Here is a 15,067-nt window from a genome sequence, read left to right on the forward strand (position 1 = left end):
TAGCCTTTGTTTGTCTTTTTAGACCAAGTTATGTTTTTTATGAACGTTGGCTTCAAGAAAGGCCTAGGATTGAAATACTTTTATTTCAATCAGCAATATTATGTTAGCATGATTTGGATAACTTCTGGCTACTGAAGTACAGTGGATGTTGGTTTATTGCAATAAATCACTTCCTCCCAGATCAGATCCATACAGATCAGATGTGGCTGGTGATGTTCAAAGGTACCAAGTCCAAATGCCCCTGAATGGCTCACATCTGCACTATTAAACTTGGTGCAAGATAAAGTCAACATATATGTTCGTGTTTCTTATAGTAGTAATTTGATAGTAACAGCACACCTAGTTGGAATCATATTCTTACAGTGTTCACAAGTTTCAAACTTGAATTTCTCTGATATTTCAAGATGTCATTTCAAGCTCAGGTTAAAAATAGGTGTTGCCATTCTTGCAGAACTATGTTATTTGATTTCTATTATAGATAAGATAAAGCTTACTTTAGTTGGGATACTGTGCATCAGCAAACAAGAAAGAAGACCCTTTGTTTTTAATAGATAATTTTATAGCAGTTTGCGTACTCAGAAATTCTGATGCAACAGTATGCTTTGAAATAATAAAAAAAAAAAAAAACTTAAGAAAGGATGAGAGGAAAAAATACACATGAACAATCTGTTGATACAAATCCATAAAATCGTATAGATTGGCCCATAAAATACTAAAACCAAGCTTGCCTTCAAGTAGAGAAATCATGAAGTCCCTGATGCAATCTGTTCACTTAAGTACCTGCCCATTATCTAATAATCTTTATTGGTCTACAGTGGCTATTGCCTGCTAGGATATTTAAACATCAAACAAATAATAGGTAGTAACCCTAAATGTCACTGTTTGATTAAATGTGCTTATCTGCTGAATCAGGAACCAGTTAGACTAAATGGTTTTACAAGCAAAGGAAACACCTGCTTTTTATAAATAATCTACTGCTTGTTTTGCAAACATTCAGCTCAGCATAAGAACGGTGACAGATTATTACAGAGAACTATCCTTCAGCCAGCTGTTACATGTATATAACTTTGTCAGGATTGGTAACACCTTCCTTACTCTCTGATGCACAGCCTGCCAATACCTAGGCTTTTTGAAACAGGCTAACACTTCAGATTTTGATAGAGTAAACATGTACATAGAGCTGTAGCAAAATGAGATTTGCTTTTTCATTGGAGGACTGAACGTTGTGCTGTATCTGGTTGTAGTTTTTGTACAAATGTTCAGGATCACACAAAATAACTCACATACCTCTCTGTTAATACTTATTGTTGTCACTTTATGTAATTTTAGAAATATGTCAACGGTTATCTATATCAGTGCAAAAGAAATATGTAAAATAAAGTTTATAATTTAAAATAACATTTTATCAGGCTTTGCTTTACCTAAAATATGATATTTTTTTCCTTCAAATGGTAGATTCATGGCATCCGGAATGATCTTGATAAAGAAAGAGGGGATACTCAAAAGAAAATTCACAAACTGCAAGAGACTTTGAAGTAAGTGATATGGAATAATTGTTGAAACACTTGTAAATTTTTAGTCACATTTATTAGATAGATGTATGCTGTGTGCTGTCTAACCACCTTCCCAAAATTTGTCTGAGTTATATTCCCACTGTAAAGCTGTGTCTTAGGGGTTTTAGCTATAAAAATCAAAAAAACAAGGCAAGAAACAAACCACCCAAGTTTGTCGATGTGTTAAGTGGTAGGAATAAAATGGAATCAAAGTTAGTGATTTCAGCTGATCATTCCCTGTCAAATAAATGAAACAGTCTTCAGTTTAGGGTGGATACATAATAGGCAAAGAATCCAAACAAAAGATTGCTTTGGACTATTTTGGAAGGAACTTGAACTTGGAACAGCTTTTTTGCTGACCACTCTACATCACAAAACTAATCAGGATAGGACAAGTTTGATATTTTCTGAGCAGAGGCATGGTCTACATACAGCAGATGCACACGACAAGATTCTCTTGTTATGCTTCTTCCTTTTTTGATTAAGTAAAATATTCCCATATGTTTATCCAGTTTAAATTAAAAATTATGGAAAATATTTATAAGACAAACAGGTTATTCTGAGACAAAACAGAATTTGTGTGTGAAAACTATGTAGTTAAATATTATAATATATCTTATGTAAGCTGATAGAGGCATTGTGAAGATACTTTTATTCAATACAGGTCACTGGGCTGAAGTTTGTTTTCCTTTATTTCAGTAATCTCATAGGTACTTATCATCAACAGAGACTATTTTAAGTCCCTACAAACATTAATAAAAACTTCAGCACTTAATCTTCAAATTTTTTACACTATTTGTCTTTGTATAAGTTGAGAGACTTTATTGTTTACCAACTAAACATGTCTTTTAATATTGAAACATCAGACTCATTGATAATGTAGTTGCATTAATTATCTTCCATGGCTTACAAATAACATGTCATTTTGAAGTTAAGTATGTGTATGTTTAATACAATAGGTCTGAATTTTCAGGCCACTGACTGCTCAGAACTTATTCCCTATGTGGGTGCTCCTCTTGCAGCGTAAACATGGTAGTGCTTCCCTTCAGGCAAGTAAAGTGGGTTAGTGGGTTGGAGATTTTGAACCTAATTTTTAGTTAACAGCACTGGGTTGAGAAGCTCTGTAGATATTTGAGGAGGTCGTAATATATTTCAGATTCCTTAACTGTAATTAGCTTAGGTTTAATGTTTGGGTTACAGTAAGGATGTGAAAGACTGAAGTTTCAAGAACCCAGTTTTCTGGTGATATTTCAGGGCTCACAAAGTTCAGAGCATGTTGGCAGAGGCCAGTCCTAACCTTTTGCTTTTATGAATGAGTCCTTGGCCTGAACCTGAGGATGGGTCAGCCTCTTCGTAAGCATTTTAATTTTGGAGATAGTTTACTCTTCAGTAGCGAATCTGTATTACTGTCATTTTGGTTGTCTTATAGAAGTGATTTAGGGTTAATTTTAAGGTTAGTAATGGAATCAGTAATGCTAATAAGTAATTATTTTTTTTAATGGAATAGAAATTAAAATGAGCTTTGTTTTTGTCTGGATGGAGTCAGACGTTGGAAGAATCATCAGGGCTGATCTGGGCTCCTAGAGATTAAAAATATTTTACTGGCAGGTATAGTGCCGTAGTGTAAACCCAACAGATATTCTTTTAACCAGTTCTTTCAGATTTCAACTCTGATAGAAAACCTCTGCTTTATTAGTTCCTGTGAAAGGCTATGCAGAGGCTGCTTTCCTGTTGAAACTGAATCACTAAAAGAAGTTGACAAGAAGGTATTTTTGGCATGAGAAGTAGTAATATTCCTGATGGTCTGGTCATCTGCTTTCATTTTCTCTTCAAATAAAGGCTACAGAACACACTAATCGGAGATGTAAATGGCTTATTCTATGTCGTAGATGATTCGCTACTTTATCAGTAATGTCAGTACACGTGAATATTAGGAAGAGACTCACTGTGAGTCTGGTACAGAAGAACTGCTAATCCTGCAAGGTTGACTTTCTGGAAAACAAACCTTTAGTTTAGTACCAGCATATGCCCCATCCCTGGAAGTGTTTGGGTTGGATGGGACTTTGGGCAACCTGGCCTATTGGACGGTGTCCCTGCCCATGGCAGGGGGTTGGAATGAGATATTTATGGGCCTTTCCAGCCCAAACCGTTCTGTGATTCTATATCTGAACAATGTAAAGATTTTATATGTATGCATTTATATACAATAAGCACCAGCTTACTGTATAAGTAATACAGTAAGCAGTAATAATTTTATCAGAAAAATGGATGTGTTCTTTAAGGTTTCTTTACATTGCTGCAAAAAATCAGTTGATTTAAAAATCTCTTGCTATTAAAATGAATTCAAAGATACAATGTTTTATGTGAAAATGCTTTGTTTTCCTGAATTTCTTTGACTATTGGCAGAATCAAATTAAGTAAATACAGGCTAAAGCAGACACAGTAAATCTTTAGAAAACAGCCTTATCTTCCTTGAGATGGGTGAAAATATAGTTCACCATCTTCAATAGAAATGATGCCTTGTGGAATTGCAACTCAGAATCCAGAAAGTACATCAGTGATATCTCATGAACTGCTTTGATCTGAATGCACTTTGATTCTGAAATGGCCACAGGATTATATCTTGAGTAGCTAGGCAGCTGCAAACAAAGAAAGGGAAGTGGTAAGCATTTTAGTGATTTTATTATTATTACTTTTATTTTTTCAGTGGTGTGACAGCAAAGAGTTCTTTTGCAGTTTCAAACACATCCATACGGATGCACAATGAAAGTGATTTGAGGCGTTTTGTGAAAGAGTAAAATCCTTATTTCTACAGGTATCATTCACTTTGAATAAATAATGCTGACAGAGGTTTAATACTGAAGGAGTTTACACAGTTTATGGAAGGTTTTGGTTTTTTTTTCTGATGTTCATGGCAGAAATCTTTGTCAAAAACAAATCTTTTGCAAAAGAATTGCTCTAATACTCATGATTATTGGCGGTGACTTTTAGTTAGAAATTTTATATTTAGTTTAGCAATGCACGTCACAGGCATTGCCTCATAGCAAAAGTGACTCTAAGAAGTGCTCCAAGGATTTTCTTATTTTTTTTCTAGAAAAGCATTTAAATTGTATATTTATAATAACAACGTAGAAACCTTCTGTGTAATTACTCAGTGGGAAAGGTTGTTCCTCTAATCCCTTTAGTTTGGTTGCATAAAATATGTCATGAGAGTGGGTTACAAATAGGCTAAATCTCTGTGGTTCTTATCGTTTAAGTGGAGGAATAAGAATTAAAGAGGTATAGTTATATTACAATTTGTCACACTCCATATTGAGTTGAATACAACAGATAATCTGTATTCACCTTTTGCTAAAGAAATTACATGGAAGAGAAAGAAAAGATTTTGCTGACATACAACACTTACCCAGAGTAGATTTTAAAATGATCTATAGTGTCTTGTCTGTGAAATCTGGACACCCATTATTAAAAATATTTGTTTTGCCTCTGCTAATATTTTAATATCTGATTACTTCATAACTTTAATTTAGTAGGCTGTAGGGAAATATTTTCCATTTAAATTTTCCAACAAATGTTGAAGCTCAGAGACCTATGGCAATTTAGGAAAATGGAAATAGGCATGGCCTTGAAGTGATTTAAAAATGAGGCTAGGACATATATGTTAAAGGCTGTCAGCCTGTCTCTTTGACCATTTTTACTCTTTCTATTTCAGTGATCATCTCTGGAGCACTTAGCTGATCTGCACTTGGGTAATGTTCCCAACAGTAGTATTGAGGGTGGAGGATTTATGACCCTTTCCTAAATACCTAACAAATGACTTTTTTTTTTTTTAACAAAATAAATAGTTGTGTTTAGGATAGGGATGATTGATTTGATTATATGTAGTTACAGTTTTTCTTAATGTGAGTTGTGTGAATACAGCATATATTTAGATGCCTCAGTGTTAATGTCTTCAGTTCACTTCTGGAGTCCATAATACCTTTATGACTTCTTGGGTTGTATCAAGTCTGTCTGTCTCAAAATGGGACTTTCTAGAATAAATTATAAGCATATATAAGAGATTGTTATCATCTTTCTTCTTAAGTCTTCACATCTGTCACCTGCATGGAAATGCAGACCTTCCTGCTGCTGGTTTCTCAGGATAACGTTGTGATGATTCTCACATACTGGAAATAATTATAGGACCTAATTTAATGCTGCTTGGTTTTCATCTCTTGTATGTAAATTAATATTTTCATTATGCTACTGAAATATAGCTTTCCTGAGTTCTTACTCATCTATTCTGAAGTATAATTGAAGGAAACAAGTTTTATAAAGTGATGTTAGGAGAACTGAAACGTTACCTCTAGAGGTGCAGATGTTGCAATTGAAAATTGAATTGTCAAGGAATACGTCCACACTATTCACAGTTAAATGCTTCATAGCATTCTTCCTCATAATCTTTCTCATTTTTTTAAACCTGCCAATGGAGCCAAATCTCAGCACTTTGCAAGTGGTGATGATACAGAGCAAATGTTTAGCAGCTGGCTTATTGAAAGTCACTCAATAAAATTGTTTGTTTACATAAGAAACTAGCAACAGCTCTTTTCTCCAGTGCTTCTCTACTCCTTTTCATCTGAACTTGTTTAAAACTCTCCTGGGGAAGAAAGAAGGGGGATAAACTCTCTAGAAAAAAACAGAGCAGCTCTTACCTATCAGCAGATTTGTATTTTTAGAATAGGTTTTTTAAGCATGCATGTACAGCTTTCAAAGTATTTTGTGATTTTGTTTTAGATGGCAGACCAAAATGTTTCAAAGTCTTTTCACCTGAAGGCACGGTATGAAGGTGGTTCACAGCAATAAAAATTGAATACAATATGGAAATAAAAGCAATTTACCTTTTTTTCTCATACACAGTTGTGCACATGTACACAGAAAAAATAATGTTTATGCTGAATCTCTCTCCTGCTTTTTCCTGCAACTATGGCTGTGCAATGACTCATTTTTCATAGTATAGCTTGCTTTCATATGTGAAGTGAAGGCCCAGATGTTGTTTGGTCTAAAAGGCTCTTTTTGCTTTGTTTGTAATATCAAAAAATGTATTGAATTTTAGCACCAGTTTTTATGTAAGGGTCTTTTAGTGCCTTAGAATACTAATCTTTTGCAAAATCCCCTTGGTCTTTATATTACTTTCCTAAGTTGTTATAACAGGGACAAAGTAAAAGAAATGAGGGTACGTAAGTCTGAGATAAGTAGATGGTATACATAATGCTTCTGCGCTAATAAAAAAGGAAATGGGTGAAGGCAAGGATAAGTAGAATCCAGAAGATAGATGGCAGAAGTAGATAGAATAAATAGCAGCGAATATAATTTCTTTTATTTTTGCAGGCTACAGTTGCATAATTTTGCATGTAATGTTATGTTGGATCACAACACTTCTAAAAGGTTAAATTTGAAATTTGAACTAGTATTTTAAATCAACTGTGATTTATGGAGGATCTTGAGAATTTAATGATACCAAACCCTATGAGAACTTTATTTTTAAAAGGGTTCCTCTTCAAAATATTATTGTATGGATTATATTGTATGGATTTCCTGTAGTGGAGGATGTGAAAAATGCCATTGCATATAGAAAAATACAACTGCATGATAATCGTCAATACAATGATAAATAAATGGAGTGATAACTTTAACCACAAGGTTTCATTGTTTTGTTTTTTTCTTTTTTGCTGCTCTAAGTTCAATCCAGATTCTGAATAATTGCTTGTTGTTGTTAATATTTTTAGGATAATTGCCCAAGTGTAGCTGTTTTCCTGTAGTTAATTCCATTTTTCCTTGAAAATGAAGTATTTGTTTGTGGAGGAATTTTGTGTAGGAATGGAAAAGCTATTACTATTTAAAGCAGGAAATAATTAAAGAAATATGAGAAGCCATTGTCTTTAATTCCAAATGTTGCAATAAAGAACATTAAGAGTTTATACTCATGTTCATTGTGTTCATCATTCTCTTTTATGAAAAATATTCCATGTTGTCTTATTACAACAATTGCAATATGGTTAAAAAGGCAAACCTTGTGATTTAAAAGCAATGGTAATGTTAAGTGGCTGAACAGTTTGGATATAATCTTACTCTTTAAGACTGGGTTGTGGTGGTTTTGTGTGTATGTGTGTGTTGTTTTTTTTTTTCCCTCTAAGAATCAGTGGAAAAACAGCCAGCTGTTCTCCACTTGGTGCTCTGTTTGAGCATCTGAAACCTTTTAGAGCAAAAACAGTCAAAGTTTCCAGCATATTGTAAACATTCCTTTAGCTCTAGTGAACATGCTGACATAACCCTCACTCTAGGGGGCACAATGTAAAGTATGAACAGAGGACAAAAAAATGTGGTAGCTTTATTTAATAGTCTCACTTAAAAGCAAAACTAAAGTGTTCTATTAACTATTTACAACCTTTCATTTTCTTTCACCAGTTTCTCTGGAGACCTACTGGCAATAATGAAATATGTATTTAAAGAAAACTCCAGTTGTACAAAAAGAAAAGTGACTGATTTTTAATTTTTGTCTATATTCAGCATATACTCTTATGTCCCTTCAGATGATTATAGATGTATTGTATGACATCTTTAATGATATTAACAATGAAAATGCTTCAATATAAAGTATAGATGTATGAAATGAAAATTATTGCCTTGTTAGGTGAACAGCTTCAGTGTGTAGCACTATAACACTTCAGTTAACTGATGTAAACTGCTGTTGTAATAATTAATGTAGTTAAGGGCTGTAGAGTTTGACCTCACTAAGCGAATATATAAATAGTTATCACAAATGTCAGAATCATTCCCTTATTCCAAGAAGCTTCCCTTTAATGTTAGCACATCTTTTAAATTCAGGGCAGAATATTTCAAGGCTACAGTACCAAAAACTTTGATGGAATGAAGAGCCTTCTGTTGGCCAAAGAAAGTCTTCTAGATCATTGAAATCAATTACTGATTTCTAATGAGCATAAAATGTTTCAGGCTGTCACCTCTTTAGGGTCAGTTAAAAATTACCTACCAAAATCATACAAAATGTTTTTCTTCCTTTTTTAGTTGTTGTTAGATAATTGATTGCTAGACTTGAATGACACTTGGTAATCTTGAGGTTACTTTTTGCGTACTTTGTGCAACTTTCCTCCAGGTTTATCAACAGCACAAGCAACCTTCACTGAGGTATGAAAGTTAGTATTTCTGCAGGTGCTTTTATTGAAAAAATGTGAAAAAAATATGTCCACCACACTACTGGACATGAAGAATCAACTGATGAGCCGAATAGGTGCTCATCATTCCTCAGTATTGAGTTACTACTGAGTCCTTTACAACATGGATATTTTTCTGAATCCTAAAATATAATAATACAATTATTTTAGCCCTAAAAATAGTTGCCTTAGACATAGAAAATGCCTGAATGAATACTGGATCCTTGCACTTTCTTGTACAGGTGCATGAGTGATGTGCTTACTTCTTGGACTCTTGCTCATTCAGAAGTAGTACCTGGTGGTGTAGCCGTGATTGTCTGAGGATAGAAGAGAAGCAAGATTGGGCAAACTTATTTTAATAAAGGCTTTTTGACCCAGGTTGTTTTTATCAATACAGACCTCTTTGAAATAATAAACTTGGCATGCTTTAAACTGAAGTAATTAGTTCGATATTTCACTTTGAATTCCATATTGGGAAAAATTGGAGACAGTCTTACTACTGTTATTTAATCCTCATTGTCTCTGACTTGCCAACCACTGTTGGCACTGTCACTCATAACATCTTGGGCTGTTCTTCGCAAGTGTCAAATGATTCTTCTTGTCTGGGGCTCTTCTCGGTGATCTCTTCCAGTTTGTCCTTCGGATGGTGTATTTATTTGCCCTCCAGCTTTCTGTGGCACAGCACTGTTCTCTGATTCCTATCTTTTCCTTCTCTGCGCCTCTTCTCTGGGTGATCTCATGAATCTATTTACTATCTGTGCTGCTGACTTTCTGGTCTGCCTTTTAATTACAGCCTTGTCTCCTTTAATCGAAGCAGTTATCTACACCTGTCTCTCTGATTCTCCCCTCCATGTTCTCGTGGCTGAGGTTTTGCTGTCATCTCAGCATGTAAAAGCCACAACAATTAATCTGTCCTAACCCTCCCTTCTGGATAACTGAGCCTCTGTGGCCTTTTGTATGTGATGTATCTAAATCTTGTAGACAGTATCTGCAATGTTTAGCTAAGTTATAACATTTTCCTTTCCAACCACATTTACAGCGCTTACCCAGGCTTTTAACCCACATCTCATTCATCATTTTGCTGTTGCTGTTTAATTCTGTTTGCATAGCACCTAGCACAACAGTACCCTGTCATTATTATAATGAGAAATAGTTATAATAATTATTAGTGTGTTTAACCAACGTCTGGTTAACTTGTGAGCCATTAATTTTGAATGTAATGCATTATTCTTCTTATTTTACTGAAGTGTGATACTAGACACATGGAGTATTTACTCTAAATTCATTAACAGCTTTAAGTAGTGGTTTAGTTTGTTAATGTTATCTCATGATTTATTTAAAACATAAGTATATAGTTTAAAATAATAATTGCATTGTAAATATCACTCATTGTTACAGCTTACTTGAAGGAATGCAGACCAGCTTTTTGATGTTAACATCTCAAATTATGCAAACTGTAAACAATTTATAAGTGGATTCATGCTTTTTCTCATAAAGACAAGCTCATCTTATACTGGAAATCAGGGAGTAAAAGATAAAATTGTTCTCTACTTTATATTTTTGGCTTTATTTCTTTGAAATGATGAAACAAGTTAGAATGCTTTCTAACAACTTCGAAATATTAAAGTGCCCAGGGACAGGATAGGGATGATGTTTTGAAGGCAATAAATATTTCAGCTTCACATTTCAGTCTTTCTTCTTCCTTCCTTTGATCTGGCTTTGGTTTAGTTATCATTCCGCTTGAATGACTTCACACTGTCTTTCTTCCTCTCCACACCAAAAAAAAGTGTTATGCACATATTCCATATGTTTGGGCGCTCTTGCTGTAGGAGAGCATTGTTATTCCTCATTGTTTGCTGGTAATCCCTGCCTCCGTAGTAAGATGCATCCATCTTAGCTGTAGTTAACGTCTTAGGCCCTATCTATAATTTACATGGAAAGCTGTTAGTTAACTATCACTGCCTGTTACAAATAGTGGAGGATGAGAAGTAAAACGGTGTATTTCAGAGGGTTATTGCTACTGAAGCATTTTTCTGTAGCAGTAAACTAAACCAGCAACCCTTTCTTTATCCAAGTACGTGGTACTTTAGGCCTTAGTGTGTTGTTTATGTAGTTGAAATAGTCTTTGTTCTAAAAACAAAATTAGAGGGGCTGTTGTGCAGAGTGTTCTTAATGGTTATCCCACCAGCCGAGTAGTAGTGTCATCAGTCTTGCATTTGGCTATAAATCGATAAACTGCTGCATTGGTGGGGAGGCTGGTAACAGGGCGCCTCCACGCGAGGCTCTTCGAGGTCGGGCAGCAGGATCCTGAGTTCACTTCTATACGATGTTTTGTCTGGAAATGTGTCCGGATTCTGGATGGGTACTCCTGTGTTTGTAAAGATACTAAGATAGCTGTCCCGAATTTTTCTTTTGTATGGGAAGGTTGTGTATGTTTTGATGAAGGTTGCTTTTCGCTACTTAGTATGCTATGTTTTATGTTGTCCAGGGAGTCGTCATCATCTTTAGGAACATGTTTACATAGTTTTTATAACCTAAATGGACTATACAAATGATAACTGACTTTGTTTGAACCCAGGTTAGTGTAAAAAGAAAGCCCTCAATTTTTTTTTTTCATTTTAATCGTTAATTTTGATCACAGATTAGATGTTTCCTATCTAATCCTCAACCATTTTAATCCAAAGTGATGAGAAACAGTTAAGTACCATTTGTTTTTATCTGAAGGTATGAACGCATGGATAGTTTTTTGATAGTTTTGTATGAGAGATGATGACTGTCCGTCTGGTAGAGTCCATCTGAATCTAACCTCAAGATGCTGGTGTAGCAGGCATGATGCAGCTTACAGAGCAATGTGCTCGCTACTGTCTGGAAAGCATTATATCTTCTAAACTGAATTTCACCATTTTAATAATTGGTGTTTCCTGTTGTTTGCTATACATGCCACTGAGTTTTGGAAGCTTATTCAGTGATAAAGTGCATCCTTATCAATGAAATTTCATGCTCCCCTTCTGCGCTCCACTAAACTCAAGAAACGAAGGTCTGTTTGGACAGAAGCAGGTTTTCACTGCTGCCAGAAGTGTTTGAAGACCTGGCAAAGAATTTGCATATTCATGACCTAAAGCCTGGTGTTATTTAAAATAAACATCAAGATTCTTGTGATCTAGTAATTTTTCCTATCACTGAGAAGCCTCTAAGCTATGCCCAGGGTGTTTGCGTGCAGATTTGCTAATGGGATGTGAAACTGTCTACAGAGGTTGTCCGTGTGTAGCTCATGGGGATACGCCTTCTGTACATGTGTATGCTTACATGCAGTCTAAAATATTTTTCATTTGTTGAAGACTGTATGAATGTTCTGCTGTTGTTTGGTGTTGGTCAGCTCTTGCTCTCGTGTAGGGACTGGTGAGAACCTTTTGGCCTTGAGAGCCCTGTGAGTAATATTGCTGGTTCATACTATGCTGGAACATCTTGAATTTATTTAACGCCGTGTAAATCGCTGGATTGCCCTGTGTTTCATTAACCTGACTCGCAATGCTGTAGTGTCTCACTGTGTTTTAGTTGTTACCTCTTGGAAGACATTTTACGAAGCAAGGAAAATATTTATGATTAAGCATGAAGAAGTATTTAAGATGTTTATATTTTCCATTTATCAGTACACTTCAGAGTGCTGCTTTCTGAAATTGCAATTCTGGACTTCATAGTAAACTTTCACTGAGATGGTTTGTGCTGTGTAAGATTGCTAATTCCACGGAGATATCCTTTATACACTGAAACAAGAGGAATTTGCTGCTTTTTAAATTGGGGCCAAAGAGTAAATTCACCCTATTTTTATATTCAAGCCAGCTCAGCTTTAGGGAATTTAAATGATGTAATTGTATTGTATTCGGCCCCACAACTAGTCCAACTGAAAAAAAATAATCTTCAAAGTGAATATTTTAGTGCTTCATGCTAGGCACATTGCTCAGTGTCTTGGGGAAAAAAAGTGAAGCTTTTCTTATATTTGTGAACCACAGTCCATTGTTGTGCATGTTTTCTAAGCTTCTCTACAAATCTTAAATGCACAAAAAGTAGACAGCTAGCTCCCACATCCTTTAAAAAAAAAAAAAAAAAAAGTTGTTTTATTCCTAGTTATAATGAGATGTTACATCTGTTCATGGGATTAAGTCCTTAAATGAAAGGATGGTGCATAAAACCTGATTTCGAAAACTTTACCTTGTAATATTTCAAAATAAAAATATATTCTTCTGGAAGAAGATGCATAAATTTGGAGGCTCACTAACAGCACAAGGACTGACATCTTGTCCTTTTATGTTCAGATTTGTTGTTTCCATCTGCCTAGACCAAAGATGTTCTTCCAGTGCCTCTTGACACTTATTAGTGTTTGAATAAGCTTTGGTTTTGGTTTTGTTTCCAGCATGGAGTTGGAAGTATTTAGATGCATTTTGTGGGGAGGAAGAAGTGTTTTCCAGCACCCATAAATTAATTAAGGATCTTTGGGAGAAGAGTTTTCCCCTCTCAGTGTTTTCTCTAAGGCAATGCTCTGCTGCTGCACCACGCTGCTGCCCTGTTCCCATCTTCTCTTTCAGGTTGTTGAGCTGTGTCTAGGGCTCAGATCGTTCATTTGCTTATTATTCGTTTCTGTGAATTGTTGGTAGATTTTATTATGGGAGAAGGGAATGACGTGCTCGCTGTACTTCAGTATCAAGCAGCTGTTAACTTGGAGCTGCTGAACATAGAATTTTGTCTCTAGTAGTTGCTTTTCAGGGCGATAATTAAGCCAAATGCCTCTGCAGTTAGAGTTCATGCATCAGTAACTCATCAAACAATTTGTATCATGTTTAGCTTTTGAGGCATCCTTGGTGTGCACGTTCTGAGAAGTGACTGAGGATTTTTGTACTTGTGGTTATGATATTTCAGATCTTCTGTAGTAGAAGTTTAGGTCCTAAATGGTCTTTATAACAGTTGAATTTAGAAAAAAAAAAAGTTTTATTTTCCTGTGTAATTCATATAGTCCCATAAATTAATGGAGAATATGGTAACTTAGATTAATATGCAGAGTCCTTTCTCCTGAAGGGAGTTTAGCAAATGCAGTTATTGCAGCAGTAGAAATACAGTGTATTTGTGTAAAGCTGATAGATGTACCTTAGCAAATTTGAATAAAGTTTTTAGAAACACACTCTTCTATCAAAACACACACGTACACAAAACACCTGAACAATAAACACCAAAATGTGATGCAGGTTTTTTGGTCTAGTTTATGCTGGGTAAAAAAAAAAAGTTATTTTCCTTTTCCTTAATGAAAACATCAGTTTCCTTATGTCTGAATTTCGTCATCTGTAAGCAAGGTACCAAAATCAAATATATATATATTTGATTTTTTTTCAAATGTGCATAATGAAAAAAAAAAAGTAAACTAAGATACTTATTCAGGGCTTGTGGCATTTCTTTGATCTCTTTACTAACAGAATTACCCTGCTCTCCTGCACAGCAATTGGACACTTTGTGAAGATGTAGGATTATGTTCTTTGTCCCATTGTCAAACTCTGGTATGAAAACCACGGAAGAGGATGTGAATACTGTAACTTTGGGATTGGCAGCTTCCTGACCTTTATAAAAGGCTTGCTCAGTGCTGTAACAGCTAGTTCAGTGCTGGCAAGGTGACAGACTAGATGAATTAGTTGGTCTTTTCCATCTCTTGTGTGTCAGATTCTTTGTTTTATATGGAAATAATTTCTGTCAAAATGGGAAATTTATCATGAGGTACTTCCTCTGCCCGTAAAATGAAAATGTCATCTACAGGTCTGTTTGAATGTGTCTTCTGTTATAAACCATTGGTAGAGCCAGCTTTGTCCATTGATAGCACCATGGTGTTCGCGTGTGTTTTGACACAGTCAGGCAACTCTGCTGCCCTGTGAAAACAGAAAGTTAACAATGCTTCCTGATTGTCTTTTATGTGAAGAATCGCATCAACATTTCCTAAATATGTATGGGTTATCAGAATTTTCTTCTGTGATGTGTCAGTATGGTGACGTCTTTTTTAGGGGTGTGTGTGTATATCTGTGTGCATGTATGTACATAAAATGTTATACGTGCATTACTATTGATAAACTGTGACGTCTTAGGATGCCCGAACCAATTTCTACATATGTTTTGACACTGGTATGCCAAATAGTATAGGCTGTTAATATGAACCATCTCTGCATAAAAATTTAACATCTGTCATTACTTTAAAGGCTGAATAGGTATTGCAGCATTATGGATTTCTGATAGATTCAGAAGGTACCACGAGTCACACATTAACACTGCGTG

General features: G+C 35.2%; 1 protein-coding gene across 11 annotated transcripts in view; it reads left to right on the plus strand.

Annotated features, from left to right (window-relative positions):
• Positions 1–15,067, plus strand: part of CEP112 (centrosomal protein 112) — a 162,975-nt gene that overhangs the window by 42,151 nt on the left and 105,757 nt on the right. For all 11 annotated transcript variants that reach the window (XR_005813688.1, XM_040530960.1, XM_040530958.1 and 8 more), the window contains one exon: positions 1,456–1,535. Coding sequence is in view for 10 of the 11 variants with exons in the window: in XM_040530960.1 (XP_040386894.1) it covers positions 1,456–1,535 (80 nt within the window). In the remaining variant the exon portion in view is untranslated. The remainder of the gene's footprint in view (positions 1–1,455; positions 1,536–15,067) is intronic.

Source organism: Cygnus olor, chromosome 18 (genome assembly GCF_009769625.2).
Source record: "Cygnus olor isolate bCygOlo1 chromosome 18, bCygOlo1.pri.v2, whole genome shotgun sequence".
In the NCBI taxonomy this organism is placed as follows: Eukaryota; Metazoa; Chordata; class Aves; order Anseriformes; family Anatidae; genus Cygnus; species Cygnus olor.